At 37.4% G+C, this 19,865-nt stretch overlaps 1 protein-coding gene and 1 long non-coding RNA gene across 4 annotated transcripts in view; one reads left to right on the top strand and one right to left on the bottom strand.

Annotated features, from left to right (window-relative positions):
* LOC118014944 overlaps positions 1–19,865 on the top strand; it is a 106,960-nt gene that overhangs the window by 41,329 nt on the left and 45,766 nt on the right. The window lies entirely within an intron of this gene.
* The window catches only part of PKIA (cAMP-dependent protein kinase inhibitor alpha), a 95,548-nt gene continuing 91,660 nt past the window's right edge, over positions 15,978–19,865 (bottom strand). For all 3 annotated transcript variants that reach the window (XM_035011402.1, XM_035011401.1, XM_035011400.1), the window contains one exon: positions 15,978–19,456. In XM_035011402.1, the coding sequence (XP_034867293.1) occupies positions 19,377–19,456 (80 nt within the window). In that variant the 3' untranslated portion in view covers positions 15,978–19,376. The remainder of the gene's footprint in view (positions 19,457–19,865) is intronic.

Here is a 19,865-nt window from a genome sequence, read left to right as displayed (position 1 = left end):
CTTTTTCTGCCTTTTGTTGTTGTGGGTTTTTTTTTTAAGATTTTATTTATTTGACAGGGAGAGAGACAGCGAGAGAGGGAACACAAGCAGGGGGAGTGGGAGAGGGGAAGCAGGTTTCCCGTGGAGCAGGGAACCCAATGCGGGGCTTGATCCCAGGACCCTGTGATCATGACCTGAGCTGAAGGCAGACGCCTAACGACTGAGCCACCCAGGCGCCCCTGCCTTTTGTTGTTTTTAATTGACCTTTTCATCTGATTCCATTTACTCCTTTCTTGGCATATCAGTTTCTTCTTCATTTTTTTTCCTCTTTTTACTTTTTTTAGTGGTTGGCCTAGAGTTTGCAATATACATTTACAACTGATCCAAGTCCACTTTAAAATAACACTATGTCACTTCCTGGGGAGTGTGAGTATATTATAACAAATAATTCTAATTCCTCTTTCTTGTCCCTTGTATCATTGTTGCCAAATCAAACACATTGTTGCTATTTTTTATTTTAAACAGGATGTTATCTGTTAGATTGATTAAAAATAAGAAAAATAAGGACCCTTAGGTGGCTCAGTCCCTGGGATGGAGCTCTGCCTCAGGCTCCATGCTTGGCAGGAATCTGCTTGAGGATTCTCTCTCTCCTTCTGCCCCTCCTCCCACTTAGGTGCTCACTCTCTCTCTCTCTTTCCCTCTCTCTCTCAAATAAATAAGTCTTTAAAAAAAAAAGAATAAGAAAAATAAAGTTTTTATTTTACCTTCACTTATTCCTTCTTTGATGCTCTTTCTTTCTTTGTGTAGATCCCAGTTTCTGATCTTTATCATTTTCCTTCTCTCTGAAGAACTTTTTAACATTTCTTGCAAGACATGTCTATGGCAACAAATTACCCCATTTTTATTTGTGTGAGAAAGTCTTTATTTCCCTTTCCTCTTTGAAGGTTAATTTCAGTTATTTTTGTCAGGTTTCTCCTTGGTAAAGTTATTCTTTTGCTTTCCCCTTTCCATGTCATGAATAAATGAATGTTTGTCCTTGGTAGTCAAATATATTATTTCTTTTAATAAATTCATTATTTCTTCAATTTTTTTTTAAAGATTTTATTTATTTATTTGACAGAGAGACACAGCGAGAGAGGGAACAGAAGCAGCGGGAGTGGGAGAGGGAGAAGCAGGCTTCCTGCGGAGCAGGGAGCCTGATGCGGGGCTTGATCCCAGGACTCTGGGATCATGACCTGAGCCGAAGGCAGACGCTTAATGACTGAGCCACCCAGGCGCCCCTATTTCTTCAATTATTTAAGAGGGCATTTTTCTATGATAATACAGCTCTTATATTCTCAAACAATAGTAAAAAAAGTTCAGTGATTTTGGTTCAGTTAACTTTATTATGTTTATTAGTTGCATTAAAATAATATATATTCAATCTTTTCCCTTCTGCAGAACAACACTAATCAAAGGAACATTGTGAGATATGTGGAATAACTCATAAATATTTTCTGTATCACTTTCCCACCTAAATCCTCATATTACAATCAAAAGTCTTCTAAGTACTTATTCTTGAGTTAATTCATCTAACCATCTCAAAATTACAGATTTTATCAAATTAATCTTAGTCACTAAGATTGTCTGTTGAAACATGGGACTTCTTTTCAAAAATTATTCTGTATCATAAGCTTATAAGTGCTTAAGTTAAATATTTATTAGTGACATGACATATAACATATTTTACTATTATTTCTACTGAGTTAACCCTTTGGAAACTGACTCAGATTTTGGATAAATCATAGTTTTAAAAATTGCCTTAGTAAATTATTATTTTGACAAAACCTGCATTTCTGATACATGGTTTTAGTAAGCAATTCTATGTTCCTGTCAAAGCATGTTTGATACTTCCCAAAAGGTTTTATTCTATTGCCAAGTAAAGATACCTAAAAAAGAAGCATATATTTCTATGGCCATATCAGATTGACACAAGAGACCTTACATCAGGAGGTGTATCAGGAGGTAACAAATATTATGAAGAATATTCTGTTTGGAATAGAGAGCCCAGAAGTGGACCCTCAACTCTATGGTCAACTAATCTTCGACAAAGCAAGAAAGAATGTCCAATGGAAAAAAGACAGTCTCTTCAACAAATGGTGTTGGGAAAATTGGACAGCCACATGCAGAAGAATGAAACTGGACCATCTCCCTACACCACACACAAAAGTAGACTCAAAATGGACGAAAGACCTAAATGTGAGACAGGAATCCATCAAAATCCTAGAGGAAAACACAGGCAGCAACCTCTTCAACCTCAGCCACAGCAACTTCTTCCTAGAAACATCACCAAAGGCAAGGGAAACAAGGGCAAAAATGAACTATTGGGACTTCATCAAGATAAAAAGCTTTTGCAGAGCAAAGGAAACAGTCAACAAAACCAAAAGACAACCGACAGAATGGGAGAAGATATTTGCAAATGACATATCAGATAAAGGGCTAGTATCTAAAATCTATAAAGAACTTACCAAACTCAACACCCAAGAACAAATAATCCAATCAAGAAATGGGCAGAGGACATGAACAGACATTTTTCCAAAGAAGACATCCAAATGGCCAACAGACACATGAAAACGTGCTCAACATTACTCAGCATCAGGGAAATCCAAATCAAAACCTCAATGAGATACCACCTCACACCAGTCAGAATGGCTAAAATTAACAAGTCAGGAAACGACAGATGTTGGCGAGGATGCAGAGAAAGGGGAAACCTCCTACACTGTTGGTGGGAATGCAAGCTGGTGCAGCCACTCTGGAAAACAGTATGGAGGTTCCTCAAAAAGTTGAAAATAGAGCTACCATATGACCCAGCAATTGCACTACTGGGTATTTACCCCAAAGATACAAATGTAGTGATACAAAGGGGCACATGCACCCCAATGTTTATAGCAACAATGTCCACAATAGCCAAACTATGGAAAGAGCCCAGATGTCCATCGACAGATGAATGGATAAAGAAGATGTAGTGTATATATATATATATATATATATACACACGTGTATATATATATACTCTCAGTTTGTTTCTCAGAGTCCATAATCTCTCATGGTTCGTCTCCCACTCCGATTCCTCCCCCCCACCTCATTTTTCCCTTCCTGCTATCTTCTTTTTTTAAAATTTTATTATGTTATACTAATCACCATACATTACATCATTAGTTTTTGATGCAGTGTTCCATGATTCATTGTTTGCGTATAACACCCAGTGCTCCATTGAGTACGTGCCCTCTTTAATACCCATCACCAGGCTAACCCATCCCCCCAACCCCCTCCCCTCTAGAACCCTCAGTTTGTTTCTCAGAGTCCATAGTCTCTCATGGTTCATCTCCCCCTCCGATTTCCCCCCCTTCATTTTTCCCTTCCTGCTATCTTCTTCTTTTTTTTTTAACATATAATGTATTATTTGTTTCAGAGGTACAGGTCTGTGATTCAACAGTCTTACACAATTCACAGTGCTCACCATAGCACATACACTCCCCAGTGTCTATCACCCAGCCACCCCATCCCTCCCACCCCCCACCACTCCAGCAACCCTCAGTTTGTTTCCTGCGATTAAGAATTCCTCATATCAGGGCACCTGGGTGGCTCAGTTGGTTAAGCGACTGCCTTCGGCTCAGGTCATGATCCTGGAGTCCCTGGATCGAGTCCCGCATCAGGCTCCCTGCTCGGCGGGGAGCCTGCTTCTGCCTCTGACCTTCCCCCCTCTCATGTGCTCTCTCTCTCTCATTCTCTGTCTCAAATAAATAAATAAAATAAAATAAAATAAATAAATTTAATAAAAAAAAATTCCTCATATCAGTGAGATCATAATGATACATGTCTTTCTCTGATTGACTTATTTCACTTAGCATAATACCCTCTAGTTCCATCCACGTCGATGCAAATGGCAAGATTTTGGTTTTTTTGATGGCTGCATAATATTCCATTGTGTATATATTTATATATATATATATATATATATATATACATATATATATGCACTTGTATATATATGTGTGTGTATATATATATACTTGTATTCTTAATAAAAATAAAATAAAATTTTCAAAAAGAATATTCTGTTTGGCTAAAGGTAATAAAGGCATATTGCACTGTAACCTTAGGACCTTGAGGCTTAAGGGAAGATATTTGTAATAAACATATTAGAATTACCAGCTAAACCTTTTAATTTTATCACAACTGGTTTTAATGAGGACTCTTTGGAGTTTATGTGCATATATTTATGGCTTACAAGCCAATTGAGTCTACAAGGGAACTGTTGGGTTCCATAGTGTCCTTGGAAAGCACTGATGTTGGCTGCCATTTCTGCTTTTCCCCTTCTTGGTACCAAGCTGACCCACCATTGCTTTCCAGAGTGAACAACTTTCTAAAAAAAAATTCTGAAACAAAATCGCTGTTTTAAGAGACATAGGGTATTTTTTGCTTTTAGGACTGCATATGGCCATCAGGAGGCAGATATCTATTACTTATTATTTATAGATATTTACAGAAATACAAAGTAGAAAATAGAAGTATAGAAAAATGTAGAAACATAGAAAAGTATAAAGGTATATTTTTATTTTTCACTTGAGATATGTACAAGAAAAGACTGGTTTAACTATTGCTAAATAACTTGGTTTTCCTATCTGATAGAGAAATGTGCCTTAACACAAAAATATTTATTCAAGGACCATTATAGTAAATATATGATTAACCAGAATATCTATTACATAGAATTTGCTTAGTATTAAGAGGAAAATGCTTTTTATTTTAAAATTATTATTTATAGCAATAAAATTTTAAAAGTCTGCTTTTCTGATTGAGTAAATAGACTGATAAGCTTCATAACCCCTGTATATACTGGTTGAGATTATGAGGGCTTTGGGACCTTTTTTTCTTTATTGGTCAATAAGAAAATACTTTAGTATGTATGAATAATGTGTGAGTGTTAAATCAATCATGTAATTATAACTATATGGTGGATATAGATACTTATTTAAAAATAACTTTCATGACCTATCTAACTAGTAGAAGAGGAATCTCTTAGTATAGGAAGTGGGATAGGAGAAAGTGTCTATAGATGAAAAGGGAGAATTTTCTGGACAGTGTCTCATTACCCTTTAAAGGATCTCATGAATAATGGGAAAACCTTGAGATATCCTGGACTAAAGTTAACTAGATTAAAAATGAGAAACCTTCCTTTAGTAAGCCAATCAGTCTATACCTTCTGTTTTTCCTCTCTTTGGTCTCTTTGGTGTTTACCAGACTGCCTAATCTCAATTTTATCAAGGGGCACAAAGAGAATGGGCTTTTGTCTGTCCTTGAATCAGAAGCCTAAAAAGAAAACAGCTCTCAGAGGTGCCAGTAAGAGATAACAGAGGAAATCAGTATCATCAAATGACTAAGCCTGTCCAGTGGTCCCCCCCGTCCTGGTGCCAATCCCTCATGGCTTTGCATTTTATTTTGTTATGAGAACTTATGTCTCCTTCTACTATTTACTGACATTGTAAAAATGCAAAGGTAACAGTTGTAAGAAAAAATCAGAGATGAACTTGAATTGACCCTAAGACAGTCCTGAAGTAGTTTCCCTGTCTCTCTTTCCTCTTGATGGGAATTTTGCTCTTCACAATTTGGCTTTCCTACAATAGACTAGAGGAAATCCTCTAAGTATTTCATTGCTAGGATCCAACTAAGCCAGGCTTTACCAGTCTGTGAGCTTTACATGGCTGGAGATCATTCCTATGGTTGTTTCCTATGGAGATTCCTAATCATTGTTTAGTTATCATCCTGAAAGTATCTGCCACATAGAAGGAACTCATTCATATTTGTTCAATAAATGAATAAGTTAAACTTCTGTGCCATTAGGTGGCACTACTCATTTAGAGGTTAAAGGGGGTGCCTGGGTGGCTCAGTTGGTTAAGCATCCGACTCTTGATTTTGGCTCAGGTCATGATCTCAGGGTTGTGAGATTGAGTCCCGCATCAGGCTCCGTGCTCAGCGCAGTCTGCTTGTCCCTCTCCCACCCCAGCTTGAGTGTGCTCTCTCTCCCTCTTTCTCTGTAAGTAAATAAATAAAATCTTTAAAGAAAAAAAGAGGTAAAAGCCATTTGACTATGCTCTCTGAGTAATCTAAGACTGCATATCTCATATAACAACCCAACAACAATAACATTAATAGCTAACATCTATACTAAGTGCCCAGCACTGTTCTCAGTACTTTATGTGTATTAACTAATCTCAACCTTTTTTTTTTTTAGATTTTATTTATTTATTTGACAGAGAGAGATAGCAAGAAGGGGAACACAAGCAGGGGGAGTGGGAGAGGGAGAAGCAGGCTTCCCGCTGAGCAGGGAGCACGATGCAGGGCTTGATCCCAGTACCCTGGGATCATGACCTGAGCCAAAGGCAGATGCTTAACTGACTGAGCCACCCAGGCGCCCCTAATCTCAACCTTTAACCTTTTAACATTCTTCTTAATATTATTCACAGTTCCTAAGAGATGCTATTATTATTTCCTTTTACAGACAAGAAACTGATGATACCCAGCATAGTTGAGTAAATTGGGAGCAATCATACATTGAATTAGTAAGGAATCTTGATTTGGAGACAATTTTATTAAATTCAGTCTCTCCTAAATATATTTTCCAAGTGTTTCCTAAAATTATCAATCATTTGGTGTTTCAGTGAATGGACAGATGAAAAATTAAGGTGTCTCTCTGATATTTGGCAAATTTGTGCAAAACTTGTAGTGGTGGCAGTTGGTGGCACTGGGTATCCTCTACCCTCTCTCCTAGAGTTGATAAATGGCTTAGTGGAAATCTATAGTAATAGAGGTGAAAATTGCCCTTGCTGCCAGTGTTATGCCTTTTTCCCCTTCATTTTGTCTTATGCTTCTCTTCCTCCCCAATACCTAGGGTTTATTTCCATATTTCCAGCACACTTCAGATTGATCTTAGAAGCCTCGATATGGAACTTCTTTCCTTTTTCTCTTTTTCCCATATAAAGTTAGGTAGGGCTGAGTAGAGTGCAGAAAGTGTGAGGCGGAGGGCTTAAGGGAGAAAGCTAGATTTGGGAGGATGGAGACTGGAAAGCAATTGATTGAGTATTCTTGACGGTTGTAAGAATTATGAAGCAATAAAATGGAGGAAAGTAGTGGTATGTGAGCAGGAGGAGAGGAACATGGAAACACAGTGAAAGTGAAGAAGTTCAAATGGGAAACTCTTGGAATGAGGCAAGTGGGCCGAGAAGAATGGAGTCAAGGAAGAAGACAACTGTGTTAGGATGTTGTCAGATTGAACTATGAAGGGAGAGAACAGATGGTCATGTTTTGCTGTTTTCAGCTGCAAATGCTGTCTTTGCAAGTCAGACTCATTCAAAATATTCTTGTATGGGCTGGAAGTACAGCAAGGCAGTGTTCTGAGAGCAGGGGAAAAAAAAAAACAATACTGTGAAGCAATTGTAATTCTGACAAATGGCAGGCTGAATATTGCTGGATATTTAATGCTTTAAGAAGTTGTTTACTTAGGACTTACTGTAGCATGGAATTCACAGATTCAATCCACTTTTATATTTGCTCAGGTTGGCTTGAGTTAGGAAATGTTTTAATTGTGTGTGCGTGTGTGTGTGCGTGTGTGTGTGTGTGTGTGTTTCTGATTAAGCCCATGAGGGAACACCTGTTGCAGACACAGTTTAACTTTTCTTAGAAATGCACTTTAAATCACTTGGATCTGGGGCAGGTAAAAGACCAGCAGAGAGAAAAAAATGTTCCAAAGAATTGAATTGATAAGACCAGAGGCTCTGTGTGGTAATGAGAAGGCCTGGAGCAGAAGGTTGGGCAATTAAGTACAAAGGAAAAGGGCATTAACTTGGGACTTATATTAAAGCCTGTTCAGCAGGAAATTGAAATCTCTATTACTGGCTTCACAAAACCGTTGTCCATGTGATCTGTTCCTCATGAGGGAGGTAAAACTCGGGTGAGAAAATAGGTGGATTGTGCACGAAGGAGGGAAGAAGTCCAAATCTTTGGGATCATGCAACTAAGAAGGGCTGAATGAAGACAGAGCCAGTGGTTCAAGACTGAGTGGAGATTGGACCTGCGTGGACCAGGAGATATAGTAGTTTGAAGGACCTGTGTTTCCTTGGGTAGAGATCCTCTAGAAGACAGATGGGTTGGCATAGAGTTTATTGTTTCTGGGGCTACAAATTGACCTGAGAAACCTGAGCATAGGACCCTGCAGAAGAGCAACCTGCAGTGAGCATTAATGTATTAGGTGACCGTTTTGGGCTGAACTCCAGGGCCTGCTCTGTAAGAACAGATGGAGATTCACCATTTTATCAGTCTCAGGGGATGTAGCCCTTTGCAGGGGTGGTGACTAGAAGAGAACCTGACGAGGACTTCTAGGATATTGGAATACCTAGATCTTTGATCTGGATGATGGTTACCTGCGTGTGTTCATTTTATGGAAATACATAAAACCGCACACTTATGAGCACTTTTTAATATTTATTATACTTCAACAAAGTTAAAAAATACTTGATGCCGTACCCTGCAATAAAACCAAAATCCATAGAAATGAGGCCAAGTTCTTAATATGATTAAAATTTCCTGGTGATTCTAACAGGAAGCCAAAGTTGAGAATCATTGAGAAAGAAGTAAACCGAAACATGCACACTCTACACCCCCTTGCCCCAAAAGTGAATCCCTTCTCTGCTTAATTCTTGGAAAACAGAATAAGGCATACAGTTTGTGCCCTATGATATGTGCCTTTTGGTATGGATGTGCCAAATGGTAGCCAGACCATTTGAAATGTAGGTAGCCTGAATTGAGATATCAGTATAAAACAGACACTGGATTTTGAAGAATTGGTACCCAAAAGAGAATATGTTATTAATTTTTATATTGATTATATGTTGTCAATCTTTTCAATATGTTGGGTTATTTACTGCTTTCTTATTTTGACGTGGCTACTAGAAAATGTAAAAATGCATGTTTGGCATGTAAAGTTGCTCTGGTGTAGTTGATGGAGTGTGGGAAATTGTCATCAGAGAAGCTGAACATAGGTTTCCGTTCTGGCTTTGCAACACAAAAACTGCACGACCTTGGACAAGCCACTTAATTTCTCTGCACCTTAGGTTGGTTATTTGTAAGGAGAGAAGTATATTCATATATTAGAGTAATTGTGAGAAATAGAGGCAATTTAATCAAGTGTCCAATACATATTCAGAACCTGATAGCTATTATGTCCCTGAGAAAAGGTCACCTATTGGGGCGCCTGGGTGGCTCAGTCGTTAGGTGTCTGCCTTTGGCTCAGGTCATGGTCCCAGAGTCCTGGGATCGAGCCCCGCGTCGGGCTCCCTGCTCAGCAAGAAGCCTGCTTCTCCCTCTCCCACTCCCCCTGCTTGTGTTCCTTCTCTCGCTGTGTCTCTCTCTGTCAAATAAATAAATAAAATCTTAAAAAAAAAAAAAGAGAGAAAGAAAAGGTCACCTACCTATGGTGCTATATAAAAAGACCTCTTTCTTTTGTACTTATATCACATGTCAGCAGAGAAGTATGGTGCCTTTAATAAAACTGAGGAGTGTGTCAGGGCACGAGTGGAAAGCATGGATGAAGGACAGCAGCAGCTGCTTTGCCAGGCAGGATCCTGTCTGTGCCTCTTGTATGCATCTCGGCAACTTCTCGCTTTTCCTCTGACATTTGGTTTTTTCAGCCACTGGATTCTTAACCTTGGAATACATCCTACTTTCAGCTCCAAGCCCTTAGCCTATCTTCAAAAACTTAACTCCCACTTTCAGAATTCTTTCGATTCTATGTTAGGCTCCTTGGCATGGATGCCCTCTGTATCTCAGATCTTTGTGCCTGAGACATGCTCTGATGCCCACACTCTTTCCTCTGAGTGACCTCATGGAGCTGGTTTGTCAGCCACACCCCAGTGTCTCACCTCAGACTTTTTTTTTTTTTTTTAAGATTTTATTTATTTATTTGAGAGAGAGACTGAGATAGAGAGAGCATAAGAGGGGGGAGGGTCAGAGGGAGAAGCAGACCCCCCGCTGAGCAGGGAGCCCGATGCGGGACTCGATCCCGGGACTCCAGGATCATGACCTGAGCCGAAGGCAGTCGCTTAACCAACTGAGCCACCCAGGCGCCCCATCACCTCAGACTTAACACATATACTGTGCTCTAGCAAACTGGGATTATTTAAAAAATATATGACCCCATGTTTTCCTACCTGTGTACCTCAGTTTATATCATTTTTTTTTCTATGTAGAATGTCTAATCTCTTTTTCTTCAATGAAATAAATATTTCGGGGAATCATTCCATCACATCCTTCTCCATGATCTTTCCTGTTGAGAGACATTTCTCCCCCAGCATATGCACGGGATATTCCATGTTCATCTGTTATTGCTCATCATATTCAGACATTTATTATAAATATATATGTACTTGTCTTGCCATTACTATTAAATGAGTATACTTTAATAAACCTTAGGGTCTCATGTGGCCCTGTCTTTGCATGGAGTCACATTTTAAAAAAGTCTTTCCCCAAAACCAGAGATAATTAAAAAGTATTCTCAATCTTTACATATATCTCTTAGAAAGTCTAGTTCACAGCCTATAGAAATGCTTTTTATCCTAATTTTCTTTGACTGTTTCTTCATTGAAACCTCTTGTCAACCCTCCGGAACTTTCTTTTAGAAACCCCAGTTTCATTGCTTTTCTAATTTTCTCCCTAATTCTTAGCTTTTTATTATGCAAGTTGACTTTAATGAGTTAGCTTAAAAATTTTTTTGTCTACTTCAACCATTACTTGATTTATTTTCGGCAAAGAACAACCCTTGTATTAATTCTTCATGAAAAAATTTTTCCTCTTACCACTCTAACCTGTGTCTAGATCCGTTCTTCCAATTCTGTGTTACAAAGTCCTGGGAATCAGCTGAGCAAAAAGTAAATTCTCATTACACAGTGGGATTGAAGGAAAATTCCTTATAATAAAGGGTTGGAGTGGCATTGGGAAAGGGCTGGGAATACTGACAGAAGAAACTTATGCTCGCTGTCACATATTCCAGTTTCTATTAGTCAAAGATTTTGTGGGTTTTTTTTTTTTTAATTTTACTCCTTACTGCACCTAACACAGCAACTTAAAATTACTAAAAGCCCAACAAATATTTCCTAAATAAAATTGATGATTTACTAGATTTTGCTTAAGACCATCCAGGAAGGCAGGTTCTGTTTGTTGTCACTCCCTAGCTATAGCTATTTTTACATAATTTTTTGCCCTTAAAATTCATGGTTACATATTGTTTTATGGATTTTAAAGAACATGTGGGATAAAAGAAAACTTAAAAATTCAACAAGCGAGTCATAATAGTCACACCATCCTACTCAAGGGAAATGTGTAAAATTAATCATGGTTCTGTTAGGAGTAACCTACATCATTTCCTTGGCCACTCTTATTTCTTAGTTTCAGAGTCAAAAAGTACACAATGCTTCTTTAGTAGTCCTGCCAGATTGCCAGTGTTAATTTGATTACTACTATTTTTCTGTGTTTTTGAAAAGATAGAATATTCAGGAAAAAGACCTTAAGGTTTTGTACATCTATATCAGTGTCCTTTCCTTCTTGAGTGTATAGACATGTCTCTTGGTCCCTTTGTATTATTTTCTCCTTCTTTTCTGTGAATTCCTGCCATTTTGAAGTTCATCATATTCTATCAGAACTCTCATTTCTTTAGCCTATTAGAGTACATTAGATTTTATTTCTTTGAAGCATATTCTTAGAAATTTCAGTGTCCCCTTGTTTAAAGACCAAAAGTCTGCTTAGAGATCTTGCTCTCTGACTAATGTGTTGCTTAGGCTAGGAGACTATGATATAATCTCTCTCTCTTTTTTTTTTTTTTTTTTTTGTCTATTCTCAATTCTGGCAAATTGAAGGGGATTTGTACTACAGAATGCCAAATACCTCTACCAGGTCACTGTTTAGCTGGATGCCTTACTCTAATTTGCTCATTTATTTATACATTATCCTATTGGACATTTCATCTCTGTATGTCATATCAAATCTGTGTGTGTGTAAATGTGCAGCATACAGTTTGAGAATCAAATTTAAAAATAGTTACATTAATGGGGCACCTGGGTGGCTCAGTCGGTTAAACATCTGACTCTTGATTTTGGCTCAGGTCAGGGTTGTGAGATGGAGCCAGCTCAGGCTCCCTGCTGGGCGTGGAACCTGCTTAAGATTCTCTCTCTCCTTCTGCCCCTCCCCATTCCCTCTTTTTAAAAAATAAAATAAAATTAAAAAATAAATAAAAATAGACTATTTCATAAACTAGGCAAAAATTAAGCTTTTACCTTCTGTAAGGCAATATTATACAGGCTTTACTATTTTCAACTATCAACTTTATCTCTGTATTGCATTTTTCCCTAATCAATCTGTGTGTAAATTTTGTTAACTACCTTGTGAGCTTCAGCAGGTCAGACATTCATTTATAAATTTATTGAATATTAATAGACAATGAGGAGACAGAGATGAACAAAACAGGGCTTTTTCCCTGAAAGAGCTCATATTCTAGTTGGAGAGATACACATGTAAACAAATAGCTATGATCTAACAAGATACATTTGCAGATCAAGTGTTAGGGGATCAAGGAGTATAGAATAGCTAATTACCTAGGGTGGGGCTTGGGAATGAGGATGCAAGTCAAAAAGGCTCTAAAGGGTAAAATGGGACACAATCTGAAAGGACCAATGAGAACTTGCTGTCAAGCATGAAGAACATTTTAGGAACAGGAAAACAACTAACACAGAACAAGGAGTTATATAAAAACAAAATGTGGCACTTATACCAAAAAGTTTTTTGTCTGGCTAAATTTAAGGATTTTTTAAAATTAGGGGAGTGAAACAATCAGACTTATGTATTAGAAAGAGACATCTGGTTGAGAGAATGCCAGACAAGGCAGGTCCTGATGAGCAGATTATTGCATTATATTAGATAAGTGATGATTTAAAGGGTTGTAATGCAGACAAAAAGAAGTGGGAAGTTTCAAGAAGTAAGTAATAATTAGAATTGATGGACTGAAAAACAAATTGGAGGAACAAGAGTTAAGAGAACTGTAAGAATTTTGATTTAAGTTTGCTGAGAAACCAGTGCTTCCATTATATGAGATCTGCAGCATATGAAGAAAAGCAGTTTTGGGAATGGATTTAGTGTTGGAATGTTGAATTTTAAGATGTTTTGGGGAAATCCATATGGAGCTGTCCAATAAGTCACATGGTCAGGAATGACCTCTGGGATTCATCAGAATAAAAGTGGTGATTGATGATGTTGGCCTAGAAGAGGTCGTGTGAACACTGGGATTAGAGAAGAGTGAAGATAGAATCCCAGGGAACCACAGTATTTAGTGGGGAGGTAGAGATGGAGGGATTTGTCAAGGAAAGTGAGGAGTTGCCAGAAAAAAGGAACAAAGGATTGAATACATACATACATACTCCTGGGGGTGGGGGATAGGGTAGGAAAGTAAAGGAAGTATCTCAAAAAAGATTCCATGGTGAACAGGATTAAATGCCATAAGATAGGCTTGTAAAACATACATAAACTATCCAATATATTTGACCACTGGAATTGATATACTCACTTGGGTCTAATTCAGAGAACTAGAGTGGTCTGGGTACAAAGAAGTTGAGTGGTTTTGCTTGTACATGGCTGCTTTGAGAGAAACTAGTGATACTGCTGGTAGTCATCCTGGAGTATAGTGGAATACAGAACCCTAAAACATCACAAGCTAATCTTGCCCATCTGTGGATGTCCAGGCTCCAGGTTAGTGCCTACATATGTGCAACCATCCCTATAAAGAAATGAGCACTATAGGACCTGGGGATGTAGCAAACGTTACGGGGAGAATGTGGTGGAAGAGAAAAGGCACATCCATATATGAAAAAAGGAACAAAGGGGATTGTGTCCCATTTTACCCTTTAGAGCCTTTTTGACTTGCATCCTCATTCCCATATCCCATATCTATGGGATACATAGATTCCATCCTTAATTATGCAGCTACACCCTGGCAAACTATCAATTAGAATTACAGAACCATTAAATTTTATTTTAAGAGAAGCTTGAGTCCTCTGGAACATCATCATTTTTAATTTCCACATTGACTGGGGTTTTAGTGACAATACTAGCAGTCCAGAAACTACTAAAGATGTTGGTGATAAGAAAAATTTAATTGGAAGTCAAACTGCAAAAGGATGAGAAATGAAGAGAAACATGAAAACAAAAGCAAAGATTACTATTTTGAGAAATACAAGTAGTGAAGTTAAGAGTGGAACTGAGAACTTGAGTACATTTGTAGAAAAGGGTAAAGTCAGTAAAGAAAAAAGGATAATTAACAGACCTCCTGAAAGAAAATGGTTTAAAAATGTCAAAGATGACTTGGGAGACCTGGGTGGCTCAGTCGGTTAGGCGTCTGCCTTCAGTTCAGGTCATGATCCCAGGGTCCTGGGATGGAACCTTGTGTCAGGTGCCTGTTTCTACCTCTCCCTCTGCCCCTCTCCCCTGCTCATGCACTATCTCTCTCTCTCTCAAATAAATAAATAAAATCTTTTTAAAAAATTAAAATAAAATTAAAATGTCAGATGAAAACGTACATCTTAGACAGTAGTGGGAAGCTTCTTCTATCCTTTGGGATATGATGCAAAAAGCTGAACAGTACTCATGTCTAAAATGCAGTTGCAAACAATGAATAAGCATTGTTAGAAACTTTTTACAGTCATTGTGAAGACAAGTAGAGTGAAATCAGATGGTTTGATGGGTTTTCATTGGGCAGAGATGGCAAAAAGACAAGAAAGTGAGAAAATCAGGAGCACTGAGGAGGTTAACAGTGGATTTCAGACTGGGAGAGTTGCTACAGAAACATCCATCTTGATATAAACAGAAAGTAGATGTGGTACAAACTAGAAAGTTAACCAGTTATAGTCAGAAAGTTTTGTTGATTTTGACTTTATAGTGAGAGATGGCCAGGATCCTAAATCCCCACATTGTGGCCTATATAGAGGCAACAAATATACAAAAAGAAGAAACACCAGAGATAATACAAACTTGTTTTGCACTGGCTAGCATTTTGTTCCAAATCCCTGTGTAGTGTTTCATCCTTATGACCAAAAAACATGAACTTAAAGATCTACATCCTCTTTTACCCCGTCTGCTTAAGACCTTGCCTGAACTCAGGGTGTAATTCGACGCTTACTTTCTCCTGGGTTCCACCTTGGATTCTGCTTGGTCTTTCCTGCCTTTATTTGATGAAAATAATATAATGAAAAGAGAGCAACACCAAAATAAAAGAAGTTAAACTCTCTGCTTTTTTCTATCCCAAGATGTTATTCCTTAATAGAGTAAAACCATGGGTCTCTGTGAACACTCCATTTTGTTATTGACTCATTTTAAAGCTTTTTAGTGGCATAAACAGAGCTGGTGCATCTGGAAACTGCATTTTTTCTAAATCAGTGGTTCTCAGGTTGTGAGTGTGAAGGTGGGAGCAGGAAAAGATGCCAAAGTTGCACAGGGAGTGTTTTCAAGGGGCAATTGTGTTTGTGTATGTGTGTGTGAGAGCAAGAGAGAGAATGTATATGGGTGGAGGAAGGAGTGTTGTAAAATTTTCAGGGGTTTCTGATAAACATTGGTCTTTCTTCTGATTGAAAATCACTGCCCTGCAGATGAGCAAGTAAGAACCATAACGGCATAGTGTTTGTGGGGTTTACAATTAATTTAAGAGTTGACTCTGGTAGATGATGAAGTCCAGGAAGTGGGCTACTAGAGTGGAATGGAGGTGAAAATTATTGGAATAAAGGCCCCGAAAAAGTGAGGCCAGAATGCTGGTATGTCCACCACAGGATGGCTGAGGCTTTGAATCTCTCCTTTCTTACTCGAAGCACTTTCTCAAGCACCAAATACATAGTGTATGTTCAATAAATACTCTTAATAGACTGTGTACATTTCAGAAAAAATGTATTACTTTTAATATCAATTATGTGAGCATGCAACATTACTAAATACAAAAGTCATACAAGCTCACAAATAACTTCAGAGACTGCCACTCTTTAATTAAAGAACAATTTGGGGCCTATTAAGACATCATAAGTCATAGATGCTTTTCTCTTTTTACTTGATAACTATACATTGTCTTCCTATTGCTACAAGCTTTACTCAGAAGCTAGGCTACCTGGCAGTTACACTTCTTTACCCATTATTGCTTCTCTGAAGAGAAAGAGCAACATCATTCATCTTATAAAATGGTGCATTTTCACTGTGTCTGAGTAAAACTCAACTGTATGGCATTTACAGTGGGCAGTTCCTTGGGATGTTGCCTAAAAATTGAAGACTGCCTGTTATATATTGGAAAAACATTTCTATGAATTATGAGAATATGTTGGCATAGGATGTTTACAATTGATAAAAGGTAAATTTGACAAGTTCATATTTATTGCAAATGAGTAAAACTGAAATTTTCATATTTCTAGTTAATTAAACAAAATGAGTAGCATGGAACATAAAAAAAATCTGAACCATGCCAAATTTATAGACTTCATGACAGAAAAATATTTAGGGGAAAGTATAACACAAAAAAATAAATTCTAATTGAATTTCTTTTTTTTTCAAAGTGTACTTTCTATGATCTGGTCACATCTGTGTCATTACTTATCTAGGTAACCTTGAGAAAGACAATTCCCCGTTCTGAGACTCAGTTTCCCTCTATAAAATATGGAGGTTGAACCAGTTCATGTCTAAATGTTCCCTTACAGATGAAGATGCTCTATAATTGGCTTTAATTTTATGGCCATGTGCAGTAGAAAGCTCCTTGGAAACAGACAAAGATAGGTTCAAATCTTAATTTCATCATTTATTAGCTTTTTAAACTTGAAAAAGTTATACCTTATTGAGCCTTAATTTCTTAATCTGTGAAATGGGATAACACTACCTCTTTAATCAAATTCTCTGAGGAGAAACAATTAAATGGGAGAAAAAGTGCGGGGAAGTAATTAGCATAATGTCATTGGTTAGTGGGCATTCAATGCATAGTCTCAAACCTAACGCCTTAGTTTTCTACCTTTTCCTTTTGTCCTTAAAAATTCAGTTCCATGTATATTATTGACTTGCAAGTAAAAGATATTACAATACAATTTGGAAGACACTGTGAACTTTTGCTGAGCAATATTGTAGGATGTGGACATTTTGGAAAGTAGATTTTTATCTTCTAGCTTGGGAATGCCTCTGGGTTTGAATATAGCAGACAAAGTAGCAGTAAGAGGTCAAAATAATTCAAAAGCTCCATATGACTTTCCAATTTAGCACTATTATATATTCAAAGACAAGCATGACACCACATGCATTAATAATAGTATATCACATAGGAATATAAACTCTCCACATACACTCAGCACTAGTCCTAAACTTTACAAAATCACATGTAATCAGTTTGGAATTCCACAACTTTAAGGATGGAGAGAACTTTACCTAGATTCACAAGAAAGCTATGAGGATAGTAAATGAGGATATTGAAAAAGTGATTTTATAGGTTGGATATTTTAAATGGACTACCAGAGATTGTCTAAAAAAGCCTCAGGAACCTCTCTTCCCACTTGTGAGTCTATTAATAAGTGGGTTTATTTGAATTTTAATGGGGCATTTGGGACCCTAACTGGTTAGAATGAGGTACTCTAATACTTACTATTTTCTGAGAGACTTACACTATTAATATTTTTTCTAGTAACATATGATTGAGGACCGAATGATACCCTTGCCCTTATCCTACTCATTTGGAAAGTATTGTAAGGGGGGATGAGGGAAAACTGACCTTTCTTAGGGCTGAGTTCCCAATATATCCATGGAGATTATCTGTGGAAATGCTGTTTAACCTACCTCGAATGGGACTGTATCTAAGACCTCGAGGATAATTTAAGTGGGCCCTTTATTGTAAAGGGTCTTCCTGTTATCTGCTATTTGTCCAGTAACCCATGAGCCATTGGCATATTACCGGTTCCTTATTTATTACTACTGATAAATGATTTTATAATACTGACCAGTGGGATCACACAGCTCACAGAAACTTTCCATATAAGAACCATGATGTCAAAACACAGCAGAGGCTATCAACAGTATTAATGAGGATTTTGTTAGCTTCTAATGATAATTATTATTGTATCAGAATGCAATTCACACTAATTATTAGTAAAAGTTTACAAACATTAAAAAGTGCATAATAACATTTGTATCTGATAGGGCTGAAAAAAGACATGAAAAAACACAATGCAAGGGCTTCACTTTTGTGATTGGTGTCCACATGATTGCAAGATAATTTTTTCCATCTGTTACAGCTCCATCCAGATAAGCTGTCCTCCAAATTTAAATAGTAGCATATAGCATTGAGTAATTTGATTCCATAAGAACAAAATGTTTCCTGCTCTTAATATTATCTTATCTTTCCCACCATCCTGATTCTCCAAAATCCTCATAATTAAAAATTTTTTAAAATATATTAATTGGGGAATGTTCTCCAATTGAAAATAAAACAAAATTTGATTATTTAATTCTGGTCTGTGCAGACAACAAACAGACTGAATTTCAAGTAAAATTCACATTAGCGGATATTTTCAAATGCCTCTATAATAAAGCAAAAAAGTCTTGATGAATTAGACTTAATTCATCAACAGTGAATCAAGGGGAAAGATTAAGTTAAAAAAAAGTGTGATCTATCCTGTGTACACCACCACACTGTGGAGAAGGAAAAAGGCAGCCCTTTTAAAAATGAGTGGTATAAAAATTCACAGTCACATACATCATTTTTGTTTCTCATAAGCGATCAAAGAAGGGGGCAGTGCTGAGCGTCTATTTTGTACAATACAAAACAGTGTAAATAACACAGCAGGAACACACAGATACATAATGCTAAAAACAGTGCTTTCTGGATGGTTCTTTTACTGGGTGAATACTTAGACCAGAGATATTTAAACTCTGGGGTTCAACCAACCCTTTGCAATTAGACACAATTAAATCCTCTGACATTGTGAGGGGCCAGATGCTACAGGAAGAATCATCTAGGTCAGTGCTACTCTCTACAAGCATTTTATCATATGGTCAAGTGAAAGGATCCATATAAAAATGACATCCAAACACAAGCCACATGATTTCAACCATTGCTAATGACAGAGGTAGAGAAAAGTCTGTCTGCAGCCACTGCCTCTGCCCCCATTTTTAACATGATAATGAGCAGATTCCTACAATGCAGCACAGCTATTTTCTTCCCCCCGTTTTCACTCTTGGAAACAAATGCATTCCAGCCAGGCCTGGAGATCTGAGACATTGTCAGATGTTGCTGAAGTTATCAAAGTGGGGTGTTAGCTTTCAGATTTTGCTGCTTCCCCCTGGGCTTCCCCACTTTGTTCTGTGGAAGTTCGTTGTGCATCTTCTTCACCTTCTGTAAGAGACAATAAAAAAAGGATAAAGGCAAAATAAAAAACTATTGCCTATATTTACTGACGCTTGACATATAATATTGGAAATTTCAGAAATACTCAAAAAGTCTGAAATTCTCATAGAGACAAGTGTATTTTTTTGGTAATCAATTCCTCAATTAGTGTTTCAAGGGCTAGCTAATTCTGGTTCTATGAACTTGGGACAGCATGGCTCAAAACCAAAATAACAATTTTACAATGGTTAGTGATAATTTATGCTAGGAGATCTCAAGACCAGGTCATGGCACTTATAGTTTCACAGGTTGCAGAAATCAGAAGTGATTTTAGGCAGAAATAAAAAATGGGAAGCAAGTTTACCATTTCACTCCTGTCTTATTTTAAGAAATATTTAAAAATTGCATTTTATATTAC

This window comes from Mirounga leonina, unplaced genomic scaffold, assembly GCF_011800145.1.
Source record: "Mirounga leonina isolate KUSES-001 unplaced genomic scaffold, KU_Mleo_1.0 Mir_165, whole genome shotgun sequence".
In the NCBI taxonomy this organism is placed as follows: Eukaryota; Metazoa; Chordata; class Mammalia; order Carnivora; family Phocidae; genus Mirounga; species Mirounga leonina.
This window is presented reverse-complemented; position numbering and strand designations above follow the sequence as displayed.